This window comes from Raphanus sativus, chromosome 6 (assembly GCF_000801105.2).
Source record: "Raphanus sativus cultivar WK10039 chromosome 6, ASM80110v3, whole genome shotgun sequence".
NCBI lineage: Eukaryota > Viridiplantae > Streptophyta > Magnoliopsida > Brassicales > Brassicaceae > Raphanus > Raphanus sativus.
The window spans coordinates 3,403,290-3,425,998 of NC_079516.1; the positions used below are offsets into that span (position 1 = coordinate 3,403,290).

At 36.7% G+C, this 22,709-nt stretch overlaps 6 protein-coding genes across 8 annotated transcripts; 2 read left to right on the forward strand and 4 right to left on the reverse strand.

The window, feature by feature from the left end:
* Positions 1-2,328: 2,328 nt before the first annotated feature.
* Positions 2,329-7,838, reverse strand: LOC108812172 (LRR receptor-like serine/threonine-protein kinase RPK2). 3 transcript variants are annotated; one of them, XM_018584353.2, is made up of 9 exons: positions 7,711-7,838; positions 7,445-7,574; positions 7,228-7,366; positions 6,922-7,134; positions 6,667-6,805; positions 6,412-6,562; positions 6,210-6,319; positions 6,042-6,139; positions 2,329-5,943 (listed from the first exon to the last, which is right to left on the reverse strand). In XM_018584353.2, exons 1-9 carry the CDS (start codon positions 7,786-7,788, stop codon positions 2,466-2,468), a joined length of 4,536 nt encoding a protein of 1,511 aa, XP_018439855.1. In that variant the 5' UTR covers positions 7,789-7,838; the 3' UTR covers positions 2,329-2,465. The 3 variants fall into 3 exon arrangements, with proteins under 3 accessions (XP_018439855.1, XP_018439854.1, XP_018439856.1); XM_018584352.2 differs by having other exon boundaries at positions 6,018-6,139; XM_018584354.2 differs by lacking the exons at positions 6,667-6,805; positions 6,922-7,134; positions 7,228-7,366; positions 7,445-7,574; positions 7,711-7,838 and having other exon boundaries at positions 6,018-6,139; positions 6,401-6,541.
* A 346-nt stretch (positions 7,839-8,184) lies between these two features.
* LOC108810816 (protein SPIRAL1-like 3) lies at positions 8,185-8,864 on the reverse strand. The gene is made up of 2 exons (XM_018582894.2): positions 8,503-8,864; positions 8,185-8,413 (listed from the first exon to the last, which is right to left on the reverse strand). Exons 1-2 carry the CDS (start codon positions 8,776-8,778, stop codon positions 8,315-8,317), a joined length of 375 nt encoding a protein of 124 aa, XP_018438396.1. The 5' UTR covers positions 8,779-8,864; the 3' UTR covers positions 8,185-8,314.
* Positions 8,865-13,298: 4,434 nt separating this feature from the next.
* LOC108813330 (probable mitochondrial-processing peptidase subunit beta, mitochondrial) lies at positions 13,299-16,481 on the reverse strand. The gene is made up of 9 exons (XM_018585860.2): positions 15,736-16,481; positions 14,965-15,129; positions 14,738-14,875; positions 14,500-14,651; positions 14,296-14,404; positions 14,080-14,178; positions 13,925-13,990; positions 13,712-13,819; positions 13,299-13,606 (listed from the first exon to the last, which is right to left on the reverse strand). Exons 1-9 carry the CDS (start codon positions 16,393-16,395, stop codon positions 13,520-13,522), a joined length of 1,584 nt encoding a protein of 527 aa, XP_018441362.1. The 5' UTR covers positions 16,396-16,481; the 3' UTR covers positions 13,299-13,519.
* A 262-nt stretch (positions 16,482-16,743) lies between these two features.
* Positions 16,744-18,037, forward strand: LOC108807289 (40S ribosomal protein S19-1). The gene is made up of 4 exons (XM_018579557.2): positions 16,744-16,940; positions 17,345-17,435; positions 17,561-17,744; positions 17,851-18,037. Exons 1-4 carry the CDS (start codon positions 16,857-16,859, stop codon positions 17,921-17,923), a joined length of 432 nt encoding a protein of 143 aa, XP_018435059.1. The 5' UTR covers positions 16,744-16,856; the 3' UTR covers positions 17,924-18,037.
* Positions 18,038-19,270: 1,233 nt separating this feature from the next.
* LOC108806256 (membrane-anchored ubiquitin-fold protein 1) lies at positions 19,271-20,677 on the forward strand. Its single transcript, XM_018578325.2, has 4 exons — positions 19,271-19,544; positions 19,791-20,041; positions 20,299-20,463; positions 20,559-20,677. Exons 2-4 carry the CDS (start codon positions 19,909-19,911, stop codon positions 20,615-20,617), a joined length of 357 nt encoding a protein of 118 aa, XP_018433827.1. The 5' UTR covers positions 19,271-19,544; positions 19,791-19,908; the 3' UTR covers positions 20,618-20,677.
* On the reverse strand, positions 20,657-22,645 carry LOC108806255 (uncharacterized). Its single transcript, XM_018578324.2, has 5 exons — positions 22,281-22,645; positions 22,054-22,203; positions 21,672-21,930; positions 21,368-21,586; positions 20,657-21,258 (listed from the first exon to the last, which is right to left on the reverse strand). The coding sequence occupies exons 1-5, from the start codon at positions 22,554-22,556 to the stop codon at positions 20,810-20,812; spliced, it is 1,353 nt and encodes a 450-aa protein (XP_018433826.1). The 5' UTR covers positions 22,557-22,645; the 3' UTR covers positions 20,657-20,809.
* Positions 22,646-22,709: the final 64 nt, after the last annotated feature.

The window sequence follows — 22,709 nt, forward strand, 5'->3', positions numbered from 1 at the left end:
ATATTCATCAAATTAATGTAAATTCTCATCCATATTTTACAAATATTATTCTGTTTTTAAATTGATTTTCCTAGATATATTAACGTATAAACTTGTATATATTCTTTATAAAAAATTTATGTAAGTCACAGAGATTTCTTTTTTAAAGATCAAAACTTTTAATGATAGAGATCAAAAGATTACGATTTAGTTTTATTTTGGTATAATATTTTATTGTGAATTTTATCAGCAGTTATATTAGATATATTCTTTTTAGATTTGTATGTTCTTATAAATCTTTAGTTTAAAGTTCTGACTCAAAGAAATTACTTTTCACCGTTAAAACTTTCAGAAATAAAACTATTTTATTCTAAAATCATTTCATTTATAAGATCATAATGATAAACATCAAATTTATCATCAAAAGAACATATAAGATAATCATAATAAACAATACTTGAGATTGAATGATTGATTGATATTTGCTATGGTAATTGTGATAGAACATATTTTTGTTTTATTTAAATTGAAGTATATTTATTTGAATTGCATTGCATTAGTGTTTTAATACTTCTATCCGTTTGAAAATTTAGAATAAATGAAAAGTTAAAATATTAGGTTTACCTAATGCTAATAAAGGACATCAGTTTAATTAATTTGTGTTGATAATTGTATCTAGCTTGACTAGTTACATTAACATTAATTGTATCTATGTGAATTAAAAGATGATAAATATAAAACCGAACAAGATTTAATTATTTTTAGAAGAGTGTAATATCAATAAATACATTAATTGGCATGCAATTAGGTTTTATATACGCAAAATAATTATTGTAGAACTATATTCTGCTTTGCAGTTAAACGAATGCATATTCGCATGTGGGAATCTATATATCTTTAAGTATCTTTAATTTTGACATTCGTTTTTGAGTTTTAGTCAAATTTTGGTATATGATATTTGAAATACAACCATAACAAAATTATACATACAGTAATTGCGCACTAATTTTTATTCAATATTATGATGGTCTTATATAACTCCGAATTTTTTATTGGATACAATATTATCAACTAGCATAAATTATTTATTTCTACCATCTACAGAATCATTAAAATCCATGGAAATTGATTTATAGTTATATATGTCGTGGCGGATCATTCCTTGTAAAAATCGGTAGATGATTTATTTTAAATCAGAGAACACTGTAAGAATGTATAATAATCATATATTAACATTCATATCCAAAAAATATATAATCATTATATTTAAAAAGTGTATTCAATCAATCGAATGAAATTAATTATCAATGTTTTAACATTGCAATTCATCAAATTTTAAAATTAGTTTAAATTGGTAAATTCTAAAATCTTTGTAAGAGTTATTGGTTAATGTAGTTTAATGGATTTTGAAATCCAAACTAAATCTAATGTTATTAGTTCAATGATTTTATTCATACTGAAATCATGTGTTATTGGTTTCATGATTAATAAATTTTAAATCAAATCAGAAGTTATTCAATCATACTGATTTACTATTGGATTTGATTTCATAACTGATTTGTATAGATTTCTTTGTTAAAAATACTAAGACTCAAATCTTAAGAAAAACCTTCATATTTGTAAGTACTAATTAAAGTGCATATGTTAGATTTTGAAAATCGGTATACTTTATTAAAATTATTTCTGCTTATGTTAATTATGTTGCAGACTATTATGAATGCTAAGGAAATAGAACGAAGGACCCTTTTTGGTGATGTAAGCTTTTGTAGTTAATTCACCATTTTACTCATCTATGTTTCCAAACAATTAGGATGATATCTTACTTTGAAGCATGTTTGAGGCTATAAATTTTGGTGTGTTTTTTTTGGCGTTACACAGATGAACAAAGATAACAACCCGAAGAAATCAGATGACGCAGCAACAAGGAGCAAAAGCAGCAAGGTTGGTGATGTGTTTCCATCAACATCCCTTGAAGAATATGCAAACAAGTCTGGAAGAGTTAGTGGGATTGTTGGTCTTGGCAATGTGCCCGATCATGTCCATGATGATGATGATGAGAGTGGACATGGATCAGATGAGGATCACAGTGGTGATGATGAGCATGATTTGATGACAGTGGTGATGATGAGCATGATTTTCGCAAAGACCTTGGTGCAAATAAATCATCTAAATTGCCAAAATAAACTAAATACGGTTGCAGTTCTGACTATTTTGATTCTCTTATGAGATTTTGCATTGACCAAAAATGAGTTCCTAATTAACTCCTCATCCTCATTTCTGGCTCTGCAGCCTAATTAAAGAACACAAGTTCCTGACATCAACTTCAACTTAGAGACCAAAGAGAGAGAGAGATTAAACTTTCTATACCTTTCTCATAATATATTACATCTCTTCTTCTAACTACTACACAACAGTTAACTACACAAGTATGTTTACAACTGTACAATTAAAAAAAAAAAATCTAATACAAATTACTGGGGGAAGAGCTAACACGACGGAGGCTGCAGCTGTTTCAACCGCCGTACAACTTGCTTCATCGTCGGCCTTGTCGATAGAGAATCCACAGTACAAATAACGGCTAAATGCAGAACCTCAACGAGATCATCGTGCGGACCAGCATCCCATAAACCTGCCGTGAAAAACTCCTTGGCCCGTCCTTGTTTCAACAACATACAACCCCACTGCACAATGTTGAACCCATTACCGTACGAAACAAACGACGGATCAAGCGCTTTCTTGTCTGAAAGCAGCTCCAAAAGCACCACTCCGTAGCTGTACACATCCGCTTTATCTGAAACCCGGCAAGTCATCGCGTACTCGGGCGCTACGTATCCGAACGTACCCGCTACGCCCGTTGTTGCGTGCGTTTCTGATGTCCCGAGCAACCTCGCTAATCCAAAATCCGATAAATAAGCGTTGTGATCATTGTCTAAGAGGATGTTGCTTGGTTTGACATCACGGTGAAGAACCCGTGGGACGCATTGGTCGTGGAGGTAAGCGAGAGCTCGTGCTATGTCCAGAGCGATCTTGTGAAGATTTCTCCAATCTACAGCTCTCGTGGAACGCTCTTGGATAAACTTCTCGAGGTTGCCTCCCGGGAGATAGTTGTAAACCAAGAACATCTCCGTTTCGCTCGCGTGGTAACCAATAAGAGTGACGAGGTTCGGGTGTCGAAGCCTACCGAGAGTTTTTATCTCTGCATGGAACTGTTGGACGCCTTGAAACCGTCCAATCGAGAGGCGTTTGATAGCGACGATAACTTCGTGAGAGATTTCAGCTTTGTACGTTGCTCCAAACCCGCCGTTACCGATCAGATTGCTCGCGTTGAAGTTCCCCGTGGCTCTAACAACGTTGTCGAAGGTTATTGCAACTCCCATGTCCATGAACATAGTGACTTCTCGTTTTGTAGTTGCCATGACCTTCGACTTCGGATGCCATTTCCTCGTGTAGAAGAAGAGGATCACAAGAGCGATCAGAACTGAGACGATGGCTGACGCAGATGCAATGGAAGCAATCTCTAGCGAGTTGAACCCTTCTCTTCCTGAGTTCTGAGATGGAGCGTTTTCGATAGGCGAAGATGCGTAATCCTGAGTGCTAGAATCAGCGATGGGGCCTCTGGGATCCGAAGATGGTGTTGTCAGAGAGAACACACGGCAAGGCTGAAGATACATGTTTCCGACCACACTGCTGCATTTGGTCAATCCGTTGGTTGGAGGAACAGGACCTGACAGATTGTTGGAGGAGACATTGAAAACCGCAAAAGTAGAGAAACTCGAGGGGATTTGACCAGAGAGGTTGTTGTTGTTGAGAAGCAGCACAGTGAGATTCTTCAAGTTGACGAAATCATGAGGAATACCGCCGGATAGATAGTTTGAAGAGAGATCAAGAACTTGCAGGGAATGCAACTGACCAAAACTCTCAGGGATTTGCCCCGTCAGGTTATTATTCGCAAACGAAAGAAACGTCAAAGCGTTCATCTTCTTCCCAAGGCTTGCAGGTATATGACCTTGCAACTGATTCCAGCTCAGGTTAAGTGCAACAAGCGAAGATAGATCCCCAAGGCTCGATGGAATTGTCCCGAACATCTGATTCAAGGAAGCATCAAGAAACTTGAGAGAATTACACATGTTGCTGAGCCCTTCAGGAATCCGACCTGAGAGCTTGTTGAAGCTTACGTTGACGTAAACAGATTTGAGTTTGTCGCAGCTATCAAACAGATTTCCAGGGAACTGCCCGAACAACTGATTCCCTCCACCAGAAAATATGTAAGAGATACTCTTTCCCAGCCGCTCTTGTGCAAGTGGTACAGACTTGAGAGTTCCAGTGAAGTTGTTGTCTGCAAAGTTATGAAACACAGCCGAACCTCCGTCACCTCCAACAGCTGTCAGGGAAGATCCAACTTGAGCCTTCTCGGTGAAGAAGGAGAGGTAAACAGACGAAGGGTCGGTGTTATAAGATTCGATGGTAAACCCGTCAAAGTAAACAACAGGAGGACAAGAGGTCGTGGTATTGCTGAGAAACTCCGGGATTAAACCTGATAAGCTGTTTCCGCCAACGTCAAAGACACTCATGCAGGGAACCGACATATCTTTGGGAAGCTCTCCGGTAAGCATATTCGAGCTCAAATCAAGAAGACGAAGGTTCTTGCATTTACTAAGACCAACAGGAATCTCGCCCTTAAAGAAGTTCTGACCCAAATTAACCATCTCCAAGCTTTGGCATGAACCCCAATCTCCTGGAAACCTCCCTTCTAAGGTAGCTCTCGGCACCCAAAGTATCTTTAGTTTTGGAAGCCTAGTGATTTCCTCCGGAATCCCTCCTTGATAGAAATTGAAATCTTCGGTCATGGAGGTTAAATCAGCGTCTGGAGGTTGATCTGACTCCCCTCTAACGCTGCTAATGTCTTCATACACATTGTACAGGTTCGACAGCACAAGAACAGACAAGGAAGAGCAATTCCCAAGCTCTGAAGGTAACGGACCACTAAGAGTGTTCTTCGAAACATCCAAAACCTCAAGCTTTCCAAGATTCCCAAACTCTGAAGGGATAGTTTCCTCCAACGTATTCGTATACAACAACAATGACTTCAAACCCCGACAATTCCCCAAACTCTCCGGAATCCTCCCGGATAAGAAATTACCAGACAGATCCAAATGCTCAAGCTTTCCACAGTTATCACCAATATCTTTAGGCAAAGAGCCTTCAAGCCAGTTTAACAGCAAGTGCACCACTCTTAATCTCCCGACAAAACCAGGAACAGTTCCATTAAGCTTGTTACCACCTAAATTTAGAATCTCCAACTTGGAAAGATTCTGCAGAGAACTAGGGATTTCTCCTGAAAATCTATTAAACCCTAGATTCATGACCCGTAAATTCCGTAACCCGGTAAACTGAACAGGCAATGACCCGGTCATCAAATTGCCTTCAAGATCAAGAACTTCCAGCTTCTCCATTCCCCAGATTCCAACTGGAATCTCTCCGCTAAACGAATTGAAGGGCAGAGACAAAATCCTAAGTTCTGTGAGACCCACGATGACAGAAGGCAAATTCCCAACCAAAGTCCCAAGCTTTCCGGCGCAAACCCTCCGAATACCAAACCCATACAGAGGAAATTTGCCAATATCAGCACAGGTGAAACGGTTTTGACTAATTTTAGAGCTCCCCTTATCGCTTCCAGAGCCGCTGATGTTCAGAGCCATGACTCGGGAGGTTGAATCGCAAGATACGCCAAACCAGGAGCAGTAGTCGTCGCTCTCATTGACCCAGCTAGCGAGAATCGAACCAGGGTCCGATACCGTTTCCTTAAACCGAAGCAACACTGATTTTTCCGAATCAGCTAATGCTGTGATTCTCCAGGGGAGACAGGTTGTGATACAGAGTAACCAGAAAGAGAACACCATGATCGGAGGCATCTTTCTACGGGAAACAACGCCATCTGACCCGAATTTACGCTCAGAACAGCGGCTGAAAATATGAATAATAACATCAAATTATGACTGAATGAGCACACATAGACATAGACATAAACATATACATACAGAGTTTCTACTGATGCAACTTGCCTGACAATGACAACTTGGTTCATCTTATCCATCTTGCAATCAATCAGCTTCGCATTTATTGCCTTCACGATCCATAGTTCAACCTCCTCTCCCTTTACCTGAAAACACAGAACAGTAAGCAACTAAAAAATATATTGCCAATATTTCAGGGTTTCTGAGTTTGTATACCTGTAGAGTGTCTTTAATTGAGGTATAAGGTATTTTGCCAAGTTCATCCGATGCTAAGTACACTAGTGACAACAATCTCATCTTTGTTACACAATCTTCATCGACAAGTCCTAAAGACAACCAGAAATAGAAATTAAGGATTTTCTCAGGAGATGGGACGTGATTATAGAAAGAGCAGTAAACGGATTTACAATTTGGATACCATAGCTTTGCAGACATTCTGAGTTTGCAGTTTTGAATTCCCTGTAAGCATTAAGCCTCTGAGTTAGAAATATCTTCAGCAGCTGGTATACTGGTGCATATTTAGCATCCTTCTCTAGTTGTGCTACGGCTGGCAAGTCCAATAAATTACACTGCCATTACAGAATCATTAATGTAATATATAAGAGCTGTGCCAAAACAAGAAAGACGGCTCTTAGACATCTCAATCACACTATGATTTTACGATTTATGATACCTGGAAGATGCTGGGAGCCTTTACAAATACAATAACTGCACGCACAGCCTCTTCCTTAGCTTCACCTAGGGTCTGAGCATCCTCATTGGAGAAAGTCGCTAGATACTTTGTCAAGAACTCAAGGGATTCTTTCACCAAGCTGGAAAATGGATAAGAGAAGACAAAAATAATGATGCTACAGTATTTACAGCTCGGTAAACGAAAGAAAGAAACCAGGTAGAGAATTACTGACGATGAAGTATAAAATTACAGTACCTTTTGTTTTCTCTCAGCACATTAGCAACGGAAAGGAAGAGTTCCCTCTGATCTTTAATGTCAATATTCCACTCTTCCAAATAGCTATCAATCTTCTTAAAGGAAGGAATTATGTACTCAGTAACCTTCCCTTCAAGGGCCAGTGTAAGAGATTTCATGTAGACTTGAAAACGAGCATACGGGTGGTCCAGAAGGCTATATAGATTGAAGAGGCTATACAAAGTCAAAAGCACAAAACAATGAGGAAGTGTGTAATTTAAAAAAAAAAAACAAATCACTGAACATATAAGCTGGAAAGGATCATACATCTTCAAACGAAGTGAAGGTTTGTCATTTGGTTGCTGAACAAGCTTAGCAGAAATAGCTTTCACTATTTCAAGGATCTCCTCAGGGCTATTGGCATTCTTGACAAGGCTGCAAATGATTGTGGAGGTACACTCAAAATCTGAATCAAAGAACACACAAGATCAACCATCTGATAAGAGACGACAACACACACAAAAAAAAGAATAGTGTTACAGACCTTTCTCAGATATCTTGGAAGATTCCAATTCAGCTGAAGCTACTAGTAACGAAGCTAACTCCAACCACTTTCGGGCTACTATGAGCTCCTCAGCTTCTCTACAAATCCTGGAGATTTCTTGCCCTGAAGCCTAATCAAGTTCAAAAATCAGCTCAGGGAGTAGCTCTCGACTAATCTTAGATGGTGGAATCACGAAACTATTCTAAGACATCACTCAATCAGATCTACGAAACGAAAATGGTTTATGATAGTGCGTGCGGTGGTACCTCGGCGAGATGGGAAGTGAATCGGACGACGGAGAGGAACGGATCTTCTTCGGAAGTGGGAAGAATCGTCGTCGTCATAGCGCAGCCCGACCTAAGAGAGAGAGAGAGAGAGAGAGAGAGAGAGAGACGAAAAAGGAAAGAAACCCTAATCCATTATTTTATCTTTTCCGGTTACATTTAACCGTAATCGGACCGGGTTCACAAAAATTAAATGATTTAACCAAAAAGAATATCCAACGGTCATATTTGAGCTCTAAAAGCCACCGTGTTCCCCCACCGTTGCCACGGATTGAGGAGTCAGAAATGGTACTTAATTTTTTGCTCTCTCTCCTCTTTCCTTTCACCTGATTAATTTCACGATCACCGATTTTACTGGACTCGGCTTCTAACATTTATATACCATTTGAGGAGTAGATTGTGAAAATGATCTTATTTGAGTATTGCTTGTTTCTTTTTGATTTATAGTAACAGGTTGAAATTTTGTCAAGAAAAACATTGTTTTAAGGTTTCTACAAGCACGTAATGAATCACAACCATGTTTATGGAAATGTACATTTGATGTTTTTTACAAATCTTGAATTGTGGGAAAGCCATGAAAGCAACTTCATTTCTTAACAGAATCAGCATCATTTAGTCCTCCAAAGAGATAGCCAAGAGATGATACTCCCCCAGGAGCTGAACGAACCTTAGTAGAAGGCCTCTCCTGTGTCACATTTTTGAAATTTCTATCAGTTTTAAACCGAAAGTTACAATTTTTCAATTTCAAAATGTAACAAAAAAAATCTCATTTACCGTGAGAAAGTTTCCAGAGTTTTGGCCTTCTGATCTGAAGTAATTATTAGGACTTCCTCTTACACCTGCAGCTAATCTATTATTATTATCAGTGATGGTGGTGGTCGTGGTCGTAACTGGTCTTCTTCCGGTTCCGTCTGTTGTGGTTGTCGTGGTTGTCGTGGTTGTGGTCCCCAATGTTGCAGCGGCAGAGGAAGGAGAATCCCCGGAAGGACCAAAGAGATAACCGAGAGAGCTTTGATGAACACCACTATTTACTCCTCTTGCTTTACCCATCTTTTGCTTCTTCTTTTTTGTTGTTTGATCCTGCGAGAGGTAGAGAGATATATGACAATTTATAAATGTTTACAAGTTTAAGTTTGTGTTCAATGAGATGGGGATATTTAGAACTTAGAAGGTCAGAGATTCCAAATAGGCATTGTTATATTGAGTTATTAGTTATTACAGACACGTGATAAGACAGATCAAAAGGATTGGCGTCTACCTCTTTTGTACAATCTACTTCTCAGCTTTTCTTCTAGATTTGGCCTCAAATCAAGGAATAGAATAAACAGGTGGAAAATGGATATTCACAGAAAGAAAAAAGGTAATCTACAATGGGCTTTATGGGCTTTTTCCGTCTTTTATTTGATGAAGCCTCTCTGTTCCTAATTACTATTGCCTTGCCATCTACGGTTCTACTTCTACCAATCAAAAACTTTGAAAAGTCTAGTGGTCGATAGAGTACGTTACATCATTTGATCAAAAGCTCACTTATCAGTAGGGTTGGATCTGAACTTCAGTTTGTTAACTAGACAATAAATTATTTTAACTCCTTAGACGTACCAAACTTTATTTAGTTATCTTTTTGACAAGAAGAAGACATGTCTGCAATACTTCTGTATAACTTGTCAGACCAAATCTGAATAAACAGTTTAGATGCATTAATGGAACTATATACTACAAACTATCACTTTAGATCAAAAAGTCACCATTGAGATGAATAGTATGCTCTCATCTATAAAATATGCATAATAGTGAATATTTATATACATGTGTATAAATTAGATGTATTTTACATCTTTAGTTAAAATAATAGCAACCTTATGGCTTATGTTATTTGTTTATCTCTTTTCACTTAAAAAAAAACAAACGCAAACATCAATAAATTCAACTTTCAATATTCGCTTTCCCAATTTATAGACATTTTAGAGGAATTGCAAATTTTTGAAATTTCATTATTATTAGTTTATGAATTTTAAAAAAATCTAAATAAATTTTATTGATATCATGATGAGAACTTTTAGTTTCATTCACAAACCTTTGTTATTGAAAAAAATTACTTATCTTGGATTTAACAATTCTATTAATATCTTATGTTATTGAGATATAGTTTCTTTTTATTTATTCTCTCATAAGACAATTTTAGGATATCTTGGTACTCATAAGATTTTCAAAATCTATGTAACGAAATACACACATACAAAACGATTTAAGAACTTATCTAAGGGATTAGTTTCAGCAATATTAAGGGTAAACTATTAGTGCAATGTGTTGGTTTTTTATTCCCCACTGTTTTTAGAAGGAACAAATGAATCTATAAATGTATAATGAGTATTGAGTAAAAAGGAAATTCATGAATGTTCGATTGTATAAATAAAAATGAAATGAAATGGTATTGGGCCTGTAGGGTATTCCGTGAACTGAGTTCAGAACTTAATGGATACTAGATTCTCGTGCGGGTGTATATTTCAAAAATATATTGTTATTTATTTTTCATGTCTATATCAAAGCTGGATAAAAAATTTAAATCTAAAGAACCGAACCGATCACGATCCGAAAGAGTAATACCAAACTCAAATCAAAACTGATTAAATATCCAAATTATTTAAAATTTTAATATTTAGACAACCGAAACCATAACCAAGTCGAACCAAAATATTTTAGATATCAAAATGTATCCAAAAAGGATTTATATACTTATATATATTAATTATTTTTAGTTTTAATGTATATAAAATCATCCAGAATATATATGATACTTTTAAATTGATTTAAATACTTGAAAATATATAAAAAATAATCAAATATAAATATCTAACATAATGGAAGTACACTCAAAACACCAAAATATTTAAATAATTATTGATTTTTGATCCAAAATTTAAACTAAACCAATTTATATATTACGTTTAGGTATTATGACATATGTTATTCAGATTTATATACAATATATTATTTTATTATTGATTTTCAAAAATTCAAAATATATAATAAATTTTAAAAAATAATTTAAATGGGTTATCTGAACCCAAACTGAACCCGCAAAGATCCGAATATAATTTGAACTGAAATTTAGAAATATCTGAATGGGGCTGAAATCTTTGACCCTGGAAACCCAAAACCCAAACAGATCCGAAATGAATCCGAATGGATACTTGAACGCCCAGCCCTAGTCATAATTCGAACTGAAATTTAGAAATATATGAATGGGACTGAAATCTTTGACTCCGGAAACCCGAAATCCAAACAGATTCAAAACGAATCGGAATGAATACATGAATGCCCCGCCCTAGTTACAATTATGTATCATATATATGTCATCATATAATTAATTGTATTGGTCCATCATATAAATGATCATATAATTAATAGTATTTTATATGTACCATCTTATAAATAATCATGTATATTATATTCTTAAATTTAATGTGAAATATAAAAACCATAATTTAAGTTGGTATATGAAATTAATCTTTTTGTTGTATTTTTCTTATATATATTGAAAACATTTTTTAATAATGGTTATTGGAAAATATTTTAGTAAAAATAAAATTTTAATATATGCATATTTTAAATCAATTTTTGATATAAATCAACTTTAAATTGTTATTTTGATTTGAAATATGTATACAAAATTTAAATTTTATTTTATGATTATTTTAGACAAAAAATGTTTTTAGGTAATTTTTTTTAGGTAATTAGATTAGTCCATTTTGTATATTTTAAAACTGATATAATCCATTTCCAATTTTTATAAATAACATAAGCCATTACTTTTTTCTTCTTGACATACTTCTATCCATTTTTAAAATTTTAATTTTTTGCATTAGTTTTCTATGAATTATTATTAATTTTATGATATTTTGTTTTTTATAATTGAACTCTTGAATTTTTTTATATTTGACTAAACTAAATAAGGTAATAATACTGTTTTTAAAAATTGTTTTATATAATATACTATTTATATTTCAGTTTGTGTTTTTATTTTTACCATAAAGAATTGTAGATAAAAAGAATTGTAAATATAGTAACAGAATTGTAAATAGAAAAAAATATAGAAAGAATGTTGTTTAATTTATTGTAAAAACAATGGCTAAATATTTAAATAAAAAAGTATTAAATATGTTATTTATGTTTCTAAATAATTCTCATTTGTTAGTAATTTATTGAAAAAGTGTAAATAAAAAAAATAAACATCTCTAATATACATGTTTTCAAACATGTTTCATTTATTCTAATTGTGTACTTAAACTTTAATAATATAGATGCAAGTTTAGGAAATATTCTATACTTTTATTTCTATTTTAATAAAGTAGATGAAATTTAAAATGATGGCAGAAGACACTATGAAAGAATTAATGGTGATCTAAAATTTAGGAATTAGTTCACATATGGAAATCAAATTTTAATTTAGTAAATATATGTAGATATTTGATTTTCAATTGGTTATCTATATACCATCAATATATTGTTTACATATTTGATTGTGATTAACTTATCTAGCATGTATACCAGCAATATATTGTTTATATTATGATCTCCTCCTAAAATATTTTTTATTTCAAAATTTTATGTAGGTAAGAAAAAGGTGACCCCAAAAACCCATAGATTTCTTTTACCCGAAAAAAACAATAGCTCATGGATTTCAAGAAAAAAGAAAAAAAAACGATAGTGATTATGATCTGCATCATGTAGGTGTAATATGCCCGAAACAATATTATGTTATTCAAAACCAATCCCACATATTTATGGTGTAACAGAAAGGAAAGGTATTAGCGTATGTTTATTTTTTTTGTAAACTATTAGCGTATGTTTCGGTAGGAAATAAATGGGTTAAGAAAAGTGTAAAACTACGTGTTTAAGGGCAGTGGCATATGATTGTAATTATTGAGTAAAACTCAGAGTTAAAATTTATTTGTATTTCAGTTTTAATAGTTTAGATGATTAGTCGTGGTTTTAGTTGGGTCAAATAACGTTTTGACTATTACAAGCTAGTGGTGCCATTGAAGTCATCACTGTATCTTCTACCAATTTTATAAAGTTACTGTCACTGACATTATTGGTGGCTATATCTTACCATCACCCATCTTCGTTGTACTGTATCATTTTATTCCAATAAACTCAAACATACGCCCAAAAAAAAAAAGGAACTCCAATCAAGAAACAACCAAAGAATATAACATTTGGTTTTCCTAAAACCAAAAGAGGTGCAATTTGATTGAAGTGCTTGTCCAAATCATTGTTATTTTTGCTTCTACAATAACATTAGGAAAAATACTTTAAAAGGAAATTATAAACGAATTTTTATTATATTTTCGTACAGTAATACTTATAAAGAAAAAATTTTGAACAATAAGTTCTAATAGTATTCTAGTTTTAGAGTTTAAACAACGAAAGTAGTAATTGTCCAATGGGTTTATTGGCAAAAAGTTGAGTATAATGATATATTTTACTGGGTCGAATTCTCTACACCTCCCAAACTAACTAAACCCACACTAGATAGTAGATACCATAATTGACACCTAAAAAGAATGTTTAGATCCATAATTATATGAATAAATGCTGAAGAAAGGATACAATCATTCCAAATATGCGGTACATTTATTTTATTCCAAATAGAAGGATAAAAAGTATGCGGTACATTTATTATACCAGTAAAACAAAACTCAAAAAATGAATCCATCGCCACCAAGGTTCTGCTCTCTCTCTCCCGTGGGCGAACATGCGGGGGTTCTATGACCGTTATTTCAGAGGCTTAGTAACGGTTAAAGTAGGTTCTGCGTCTGAACTTGTTATAGTCTGGCAAATCTTGGATCGGACCAATGGCTGAGATTGCAATGTCCTGCGCATATTATCCCCAAAACATTCTCTTTTATCACCCTTTAGTTTTAAACTCTGTATAGATAAAGATAAACAAGACGAGAGAGAGAGAGAGAGATAACTTTACCTTGTCATAGAGATACTTGTTGGCAACACGTTTAACGGTGCTGGCATCAACAGCATCGATCCTAGCAAATAGTTCAGCGGTTGGGATTCTTCTCCCATATGTCAGCAGCTGCAAATACACAAGTCTCGAGAAGTTTAATAGAACTGATTTTGCAGATGAGCATATTAATTTTACAACACTTTTACGAAGATGATTAGATGAATGATATCATACCTGACGACCAATATCTTCAGCAATTGGGCTAGTTCCATCCATGTGAAGCAAAAGCGACGATTTGAGCTGAAGGAATTATTTAAAATCAGTTGGCAATTGAGTTAGAAGCTGAAGCTTGTGGGAAACAGAGGAAAAAAAAACAGATAGGTGCTAACCTGATTCCGTGCACGTGTCACGTCATCGTCAGAAACTCGGAAGGCCAACTTGGTTACCTCATGCATAATGGCATATGATAAATCATCTAAGCAATCGGCCTGCAAAGAGTAACTTACAATATGTTAGATATGATAAGACTGCTGTTTATACCTAGAAAATTTCAACAAAGAGATAAACAGCCAGCCAAGTTAGCTATGTCATTAAGTTTGGTTGACCTTAGCAACTGCGTACACGCCAAACAATCCAGTATCCTTGTAGTTGGTGTTGAATGCCATTATACTTTCTGCTATTTCGTTAATGGCAACCCTCTGGACCAGGGCAGAACTGCGCACAGACAGGTAATACTTATCAACCTATGCAAAAAGAAACTCTATCGTTGAATCCATGCTAAGCAGTATAAACAGAAAGCAAAATCTCACCCCATGTGTTTGCCGCCACCAACATTTTTGTTCCATGAACCCAACATGGTTTGCATAACCATAAGAGCAACAGAATCTGGATCTGTCCAAGATGCTCCTTCAAAGGCAACAGCAAATTGTGCAAGGGGCAGGTCGTCATCAATCATTCGAACCTGATAAGAGAATTTAAATGGACTATAAATTTAGAAAGAAGAAATACAGCAAGTACAAAAAATATCATAAAGGTTGTGTCCCTTACCTCAGAACCAGTAAAACTAGCAGGTTCTTTGGCAACCAGTTGAGTAGTAGAAGTTGGATCAGATGACAACTTGTTAAATAGCTTCTTCACTTGCTCAACAACTTCATCATGCTTGACAGCTCCTGCCGCAGCAATCACCTGGAAATATATTTGCATGAGCCAATATAAGAATACAAACAAATTCAATAACTGATTGAAAGAAAAAAAAATGATAAGAAATGCTATACCATCCTGGAAGCTGTGTAGTGAGTCTTAATGTAATTCTGTAGATCATCTCTGGTGATAGACTTGACATTCTGAGCAGATCCCAGAATAGTTCTTCCAAGAGGTGTGTATTGGAACGCAGTAGCATGTAAATGGTCAAGAACAACTTCATCGGTTTGTCCCTCCACCTACAGAAGAACCAAATTACAATAAAACTACAGCTTAACAGAGTGAACAAACAGCTAAACCATAAAGCGTAGCAGTAACTGCACTTTAAATAATGCAAAGTGGAAACGTAATAGCTACTTCTTGACCATGCCAAGAAACGATTATGAGTCCATAAATCAACAAGTGTAGAAACAGATACATGTAAGAAACGCAAGTCTTATCATGACTCGACACGTACAGACTAGTATGATAATATAACACGTGACTTAAAAGTATATAGAACATAACAAAAGGTATAGAGAACAACAGACCATAAAGTTGGAATTTTTAAGACACAACTGAGTGAAGAAACCGAACAGACACATCAAGAAACAAAAGACTCACAATTACTCAGACAAACGTAAACTATGAAATAACATCTAACTTAAAAGTATACAGAACAGAACATAAAGTTCCAATTTTCAAGAAGACGCAACTGAGTATAGAAACAGACACACCTACGAAACGTAAGACTCACAATTACTCAGACACACATAAACTATGATTCAACATCAGACTCAATAGCACTGAGAACAGAACATAAAGTTTGAATCTTCAAAAAAAGACAAGAGTAATAATGAGATGACCTCTTGCATTTCCCTGAGGATGACATCACGCTCGCGGTTAATCCTCTGCTCCTCGAACTTAGAATTCTGCAAGATATCGGCCAATACATCCAAAGCCTGGTTCACATCCGAATCCATCACTTTCGCATAGTAAGTAGTCTGCTCCCTCGACGTATACGCATTGAGATGACCACCAATGTCCTCGATCTCCTCCTCCAACGCCCTCACCGTACGCCTCTCCGTGCCTTTGAATATCATATGCTCCAGAAAATGAGCCGTCCCGTTCGTCTCGTCGGACTCGAACCTCGATCCGGCGTCGATCCATACCCCGACGGTGGCCGTCTTCGACGAGAGGTTGGATTCCGTGGCGACTCGCAGACCGTTGGGCAGGGTGGTGACACGTGTCTCCGGAGCCGACAGGATGTGGTTGTGCGAGGCGAGGATTGGAAGCGGAGACGCGTATTTGAGGAATCTCTGATCGGGGTTCTCCAGCCTTTTGAGCTTCTCCTTTGTGATCTCGGCGGCGTGGTCGTAGGGCATGAGAATCGGCGGCGCGGGGGAGTGAGTCGCCGGAGAAGACGAATCGAGAGCTGAGATCGAGGAGGAAGCTCGTGCGGATTGGTTGAGGGCTAGACGCCTCTGAGATCGGAGAGCTGAGGTCAATAGATTCTTAATCGCCATTGCTGCTGGCTACACACTCTCTCTCTCTCTATCTCTAGGGTTTGATGTTTTTTTTTTAATTACTTTTGTCAAAAAAATGGAAGAGACGACTCGAGATGCAAACTATTCGCCAGTAGTTATGCGATGATGATACGTGGATGTTTCTCCGACAGCTACTAGACGGCGTCGTTTCGTAACGGAGCGATGTAATAAGGCCCAATGAAGAACTTTGGCCCATTATTGTCACTTGAAGCTAATAAAAGGCCGTATGAAGAAGAACTCAGGCCCATTTCGTCTCTTCGGATTGGGGAGAAAACCCTAAGCGAAATGTAATGAACCACATATATATAGACATTGTTCTTGAAGATTGAAAGCCCTAGCCTTTGTGGGAGAGTAAGCGTGAGAAGATTCAGCTGCGTTAGGCAAAATCACCAGACGAAAATCGCTGATTTCTGTTAGCTTTTTTTTTTGTTTTTAAAGCAATGGCAACGGGTAAAACAGTGAAAGACGTCTCTCCACATGACTTTGTCAAGGCTTACGCTTCTCATCTCAAGCGATCTGGCAAGGTTAGGGCTCTTCTTTCGTGTGTTAGCTGTTTGTCATGTTTTTCGGGTGTTACATCAATCAAAGTCTTCACATTTCCATAAATAGATCTCTCACACTGCCCTACTTAGAAGCTACTGAATAACTAAGGCATAGTTGTATTTATTGTCGGAATTAGTATCTTTTAGCTGACAAGACTCAGAAGTCTGTATCTTTCAATGTTTTTTTTCAATACTGAATTCATAGCCAGTTAATAGTGTCTATTGGATTAATTGCAAATGTCAACGTCAATTCGTCATCACTAGTTGTTTGTTTCTGTTAATTTTCACCTGGATAATATGCTTCAAAAATTCGTAATGTAATTGGGTTTTGCTGTTTGTGTTTTTTCTTAGAACCACAACATAATTTGTCTGTTTGTTTATTTCAGATCGAGCTTCCATCATGGACAGACATTGTGAAGACCGGGAAGTTGAAGGAGCTTGCCCCTTATGATCCTGATTGGTATTACATCAGAGCTGGTAAGCTCTCTCTCTCTCTCTCTCTCTCTCTCTTTCCCCTTATAGTCTCAGCTTTATTTCACAAGAATGCTCTCATTTATAAAGTTTAACAAGAGTGCTCTCTTTTTTTATGATGCCATTGCCAGCATCTATGGCAAGGAAGGTATACCTGAGGGGAGGTCTTGGAGTTGGTGCTTTCCGTAGAATCTATGGTGGCAGCAAGAGAAACGGCAGTCGCCCACCACATTTCTGCAAAAGCAGCGGTGGCATTGCCCGTCACATTCTCCAGCAGTTGGAGACTATGAACATTGTTGAGATTGACACCAAAGGGTAAACTAACATTACTACGGCTTTCTTCAAATTTTGAACCTTCTATCTTTCTTTGGGCAAGACCGCTGATGGTTTTGCAATTTGTTTTTTTGTTCCTCTTGTTCAGAGGAAGAAGAATCACTTCAAGTGGACAACGGGATTTGGACCAGGTTGCTGGACGTATTGCAGTTGAAATTTGAAGATCTGAATGTTGTTTTTAGTTCTTCTACTACTTTTGATGAAACCAATGTGCTGTTTTTAGTGTTTTTGTCTTTTTCTCCCAAAGAACATTTTTTATCAATGCCATTGCTCAAGACTGTTACCATAATAATGTTCAGAAACCTTCTTTGTTTCGAGTCTTAGAACCTTTAAATCCCAAGTATCATCATCAACAACAAAAGAAAATCCTTTGGAGACATGAGATAGCTACAAACTGAAACATGCACGACTCTCAAGTAATGACTTCACAATCCAAGCAAGGCTGGATGAAATCACCATTCACCGCAAGGTCTTTCACCTGGTATTTAATCTCAGCACTGTAATGTCAAATTTGAATCAGATAGATTAAAACTGAAGTATGCATATAATGAAATCTCCATTTGATTGCCTGTTGTCCCCATGAAAAAGGAAACTGAAGGGGCGTGAGGTTGTTGTTCTAGCCCAAGATTGGTAGCTGTCAAAACCAAATCAGATTGGAGAAAATGAGGAACTCCAAGTTACTTGGTGTGTCTCTAGACACTTGGGCTCACCATCTTATCTTCTTCCTTGTAGGTGGTTGCCTTTGCAAACGGGGAAGCAAGTAAGCTTCCCAAATGCTTTTTAACGAGATGCATCAGGTTACCATACTCAGGGAGGGTCCTTCTGGCTTCTTCAAGCGCCTTTTCTCTTCTTTTTCCTCCACAATTCTGTCTGTTTCGTCTTGGCAGATGCTTGGATTAGGAATATCAGAGCAAAAACAGCTTAGAAAAATGCGAAGAAAGCTGCGGTTTAGGAGCGTCTGAGTCCATTCTGGACGTAATACCAATGATGAAACAGAGCTGCCTACAGGAGAAGAGAGATAGCACAAGAGTGACATTTTTGAACTATGTTAACTAATTGTTACATTTGCTCCACATGTTCGTAATTTTTGACAAGTTACAATTTTTTACTTTTTTCGATTTCATTAGTTTTCTACTACGTAGTGAATTTTATAAGAAACATTGTTATAGCTTATAGCTAGCTTTTATTAAGGTCCATGTTTGGACCAAATAATGAGACTTTTCTTGATGCAGATTGCAGAGGGGTCAGATTCTTTGTTGCTTTTCTCCTTTGTCCCTCCTCTCATGTTATGGTTGAGAGAGACAAGATAATTGTGGATATAACTTTAATGACAAGACGTTATTTTGTACGATGATGACTTTGCAAAGAAGAAAATGATTATTATTATTATTATATTATAACAATGAAACATCTAAAATGGCTGGCATGAATAACTAAATTTTAGTTATTGTGATTAAATATTATTAACTAAAGCTTTCACATTTGAGCAAAAAAACTAATACAAATTGCTGCAAAAAAAAGTAGTAGTAGTTTTCTAGAAGTATAATAATTGGATTGAGAAGTGGTCTTCTCTGCTTCTTTCCTTGGTGATTCCAAAGGCGGATAGATGGGAAAAATATCAGATAAAAATGGAAAACTTTGACCCTCCCCCATTTTATTTGATTCATTCAATACACTGCCTGACTCTCTTCATCTCAATCTCATTTGCCAACTCTCTCTCCCCCTCTATTTCTCTCTCTGATGTGTGTTCTTGTTTGAGTTCAGATCAGTCGCAGAGCCACAGTAAGTAATCAATCACCTAATTATTGAGGTTTTTGTTTTCCTTCTTCGTATCAAATCTGGATTTGTTGTTTCAAAACAGCTATACAGCTTTTGTCCCTCATTTAACAGATCCTTTTAAGGATCTCATTCTTATTCTGTTAAAAAAAAAAAAATCCTCTGTTTTATTGCTCTGTTGCATTGCATGGGATCCATTTATGAATCAGATACATCTTCCCAATCACTTATTGTCCTTTTTTATCATTGCAGATAAGAGAGCAAAATAAGGGCCCTGTGGGATATTGACACATTGATATAACTGCCAAGTCTTTAGAATTCTCTGTAGTATTGTTGGTTCTTTTTTTTTTTGTTTTTACAAAATACAGAAATGGCAGAAGTTCATGATCAACTAGAGATCAAGTTTCGCTTATACGACGGTTCTGATATCGGTCCTAAATCATTTCCCGATGCTACCACTGTTGCTGCATTGAAGGAGACTGTCATCTCTCAGTGGCCAAGAGGTCGGTCACTTGTTATATTGTGTTTTTGAGATTTTTGTAAAGGCTTGAATGTTTCTTGGATCAATGCTTTTAGTTTGATTGATATGAGACATCCTATGCCCTCTCAGAGTCTTGAATAGCTAGAAAAGGATCACTGTTTGCTGAGGAATCAAAGATGATTCTATGTTGTCACAAATAGAAATGTTGTGCTCAACCAACTCTTTGTTACTGATCAACGCTACTTGTCATTTGTTCTGTCTGTGCTTGATTCGAGCTAGAGAAGGAAAATGGACCGAGAACAGTGAAAGAGGTCAAGTTGATAAGCGCAGGGAAAGTTTTGGAGAACAACAAGACGGTTAAAGACTACCGAAGCCCTGTCTCTACTCTCGTAGACGCTGTTACCACAATGCATGTCATCATCCAACCTCTGCTTACTGAAAAAGGTAAAATAAAACACAGCCTAGCCTCTACTTAGAAAGCTTTTCAAAACTTTGTTCTCGACTTAACATTTGTCTCTTTAATATATGTTTGGGAACAGAAAAGAAGCCTAAAGATGGTGATCCCAAGATGAACAAATGTGTATGTTCAATCATGTAAGAGAGAGTGACAGATTTGTTGTTTGGTTTTAGATCAAAAGAGTGAACGTTTTTTTTTTTATTATAAAATCAAATCTCTTTTCTAACTTTGTTGCAAGTAATGATTCAGAACTCGTTGAATACTCATAGAGACACAAGTAAATTACAAGACCAAATCGTTTCTACATTCTTAAAACACTGTTTTATTATTCCATCATCTTCGTTTTCTACCAGAGACGGTCTTTTTAACAGCACCAACAGAGACTAAGAACTGATCAAGAGAAGAGAGAGTTCTCATATCATCCGGAGGAAAATAGCTAGCCGCTTTACCCATCATCGAAGTGAAGAGAACAGAGAGTGAAGGTGGACGGTTTACATATCTTTCCCCAAGAAGATCATCGAGAAACCCAAACGCAGCTAGAAACTCTGACCTCCCTGCGTTTACAGGAGCCTCGAAATGAGCTGGTATTATCCTCTTGAACCTCCACTCACTCGCTATCTCATCGATCCAATCCCTCACCTTCTCAGGGACTTTGCTGAAGACCAGAGTCTTGACAATGGGAGAAACGATCAGCTTCTGTGACATCTGCGCGAAGCTCGCGTTTGGTTCCAAGAGATTCGAAGGACCGAGGAACAGGATCTGCAGTACCATTCTCTCCCATCCTGCATAGTTATTAAGTTTAACACACAGAGAGAGCGAGGCCAGGCCACATTGAGAATCTTTTTGTTTGATGAATTTTGAAATTTCAAGAAAGTTGTTAGCAGCAGAGACCTTTTTGGCGGGTGTTTGGGGTATCAACGACAGGGTCATCGGGTACTTGTTTGCCTTTGCTAAGTATCTTCACAGCTAGTCCGTTCTTAGCAGAAGCCAGCAAAGATTCGCTGCTGATACTCGAGGGCGGCTTCCTCGGGACGAAGATCACAGCATCAGTGACTAATAGAGTTCTTGAACGTTTATGGTAGAACGCTACTTCCACATACGGTCCAATTCCTGTTTATATATAAGCATTATTATTATCCCATAAGATATGATTTCAACAAAAAGAAAAAAACAAAGATTGAAGGAACCTACTTACCAACTTCAGGAGAGCTAAGGACTTTCTGCTCGATCTCATCAGCCCACGGGGTTGATAAGTCTCCGTCTTTAATGGTTTTCGCGCGAAAGATACCGAAAAACTCTAGTGGTAAGTTCAATGGCCAGCTCCATTGTCTTGGCGCCACCCATACTTGAGCCTTGGGGAACTTTCTAGAGAACGGACCGACGAATATCTTGTGCTCGTAAGCAAAAGTTGGGAGGACAATGTACTCAACGGGAGCTCCCAACTCCTCGATAAGCTGCCTCCTCAAGAAAAAAGAATTAGAGTTAAAGTAATCGTTTATTTAATCAAAACAAAATATCATTTCAAAAATTATCTGGAGATAGTAATTAATCAATCAATAGATAAAAAGAGAGGAAACCTGAATACACTCTTTGGTGGGGGCAATGGGAGCATGAACCCATAAACCACCGGATTTGAGTTTGATGACAGTCATTCTTATGTTGGTGGAGACACTGCTGAAACCTAAAGCTTGTTCTTGTTCAAACATCCATATGCTACCTTTGACCGCCTGCACAACAAGTAAAACCTAATTGGATTATCAACCGAGTTCAAATCAAAACTCTAATGGATAAAGCCTAACACAACCTCGGTTCTGATGGTGCGACGGTTAAGGAAAGGACCAAGAGGAAATGGGAATCCAGTGAAGTTTATATAAAACCGTTTGCTTCGATCGCCATCTTCTGTAACGGCTGTCTTGCTGCTCGTCGTCGAAGCGGCTGAAACCATAACCGGACCTTTCATTTTACGGTTTAGGGACATGGATCGACCCAACTTCTTTAAGGACACACCGAGAAAGCTAGAGTTTTGATCCAACGGAATTTTGGGTTTCGGCAGATGAACGGCCATGGCCGCTGCAGCCATTTTTTGTCTTGTTTCCTTCTTCTTCTTCTTCTTCTTCTTCTTTCTCAGTTCGACGATGCGTTGTTTTTGATTGTTCCAGCAGCTAATGGAACAAGAAGCTGTAATGAGAACACGTGGATGGATGTTTCTTTTCTTCCTACGTGGATTTTACAA

What these genes read in the sequence shown, in the direction of transcription:
- LOC108806256 (XM_018578325.2), top strand. Translation starts at nt 19,909, where the DNA reads ATGGCAGAAGTTCATGATCAACTAGAGATCAAGTTTCGCTTATACGAC. An exon ending in CATCTCTCAGTGGCCAAGAG is followed by an intron (nt 20,042 to 20,298) that starts GTCGGTCACTTG and finishes GATTCGAGCTAG; the next exon opens with AGAAGGAAAATGGACCGAGA. An exon ending in ACCTCTGCTTACTGAAAAAG is followed by an intron (nt 20,464 to 20,558) that starts GTAAAATAAAAC and finishes GTTTGGGAACAG; the next exon opens with AAAAGAAGCCTAAAGATGGT.
- LOC108807289 (XM_018579557.2), top strand. Translation starts at nt 16,857, where the DNA reads ATGGCAACGGGTAAAACAGTGAAAGACGTCTCTCCACATGACTTTGTC. An exon ending in ATCTCAAGCGATCTGGCAAG is followed by an intron (nt 16,941 to 17,344) that starts GTTAGGGCTCTT and finishes TGTTTATTTCAG; the next exon opens with ATCGAGCTTCCATCATGGAC. An exon ending in GTTGAGATTGACACCAAAGG is followed by an intron (nt 17,745 to 17,850) that starts GTAAACTAACAT and finishes CCTCTTGTTCAG; the next exon opens with AGGAAGAAGAATCACTTCAA.
- LOC108812172 (XM_018584352.2), bottom strand. Translation starts at nt 7,788, where the DNA reads ATGACGACGACGATTCTTCCCACTTCCGAAGAAGATCCGTTCCTCTCC. An exon ending in AGGCTCCCAGCATCTTCCAG is followed by an intron (nt 6,563 to 6,666) that starts GTATCATAAATC and finishes CTGTAATGGCAG; the next exon opens with TGTAATTTATTGGACTTGCC. An exon ending in CAATTAAAGACACTCTACAG is followed by an intron (nt 6,140 to 6,209) that starts GTATACAAACTC and finishes CTGTGTTTTCAG; the next exon opens with GTAAAGGGAGAGGAGGTTGA.
- LOC108813330 (XM_018585860.2), bottom strand. Translation starts at nt 16,395, where the DNA reads ATGGCGATTAAGAATCTATTGACCTCAGCTCTCCGATCTCAGAGGCGT. An exon ending in ACTACACAGCTTCCAGGATG is followed by an intron (nt 14,876 to 14,964) that starts GTATAGCATTTC and finishes ATATATTTCCAG; the next exon opens with GTGATTGCTGCGGCAGGAGC. An exon ending in TGACACGTGCACGGAATCAG is followed by an intron (nt 13,991 to 14,079) that starts GTTAGCACCTAT and finishes TAATTCCTTCAG; the next exon opens with CTCAAATCGTCGCTTTTGCT.
- LOC108806255 (XM_018578324.2), bottom strand. Translation starts at nt 22,556, where the DNA reads ATGGCTGCAGCGGCCATGGCCGTTCATCTGCCGAAACCCAAAATTCCG. An exon ending in GTCGCACCATCAGAACCGAG is followed by an intron (nt 22,204 to 22,280) that starts GTTGTGTTAGGC and finishes CTTGTTGTGCAG; the next exon opens with GCGGTCAAAGGTAGCATATG. An exon ending in CCACCAAAGAGTGTATTCAG is followed by an intron (nt 21,931 to 22,053) that starts GTTTCCTCTCTT and finishes TTGAGGAGGCAG; the next exon opens with CTTATCGAGGAGTTGGGAGC.
- LOC108810816 (XM_018582894.2), bottom strand. Translation starts at nt 8,778, where the DNA reads ATGGGTAAAGCAAGAGGAGTAAATAGTGGTGTTCATCAAAGCTCTCTC. An exon ending in ACTCTGGAAACTTTCTCACG is followed by an intron (nt 8,414 to 8,502) that starts GTAAATGAGATT and finishes AATGTGACACAG; the next exon opens with GAGAGGCCTTCTACTAAGGT.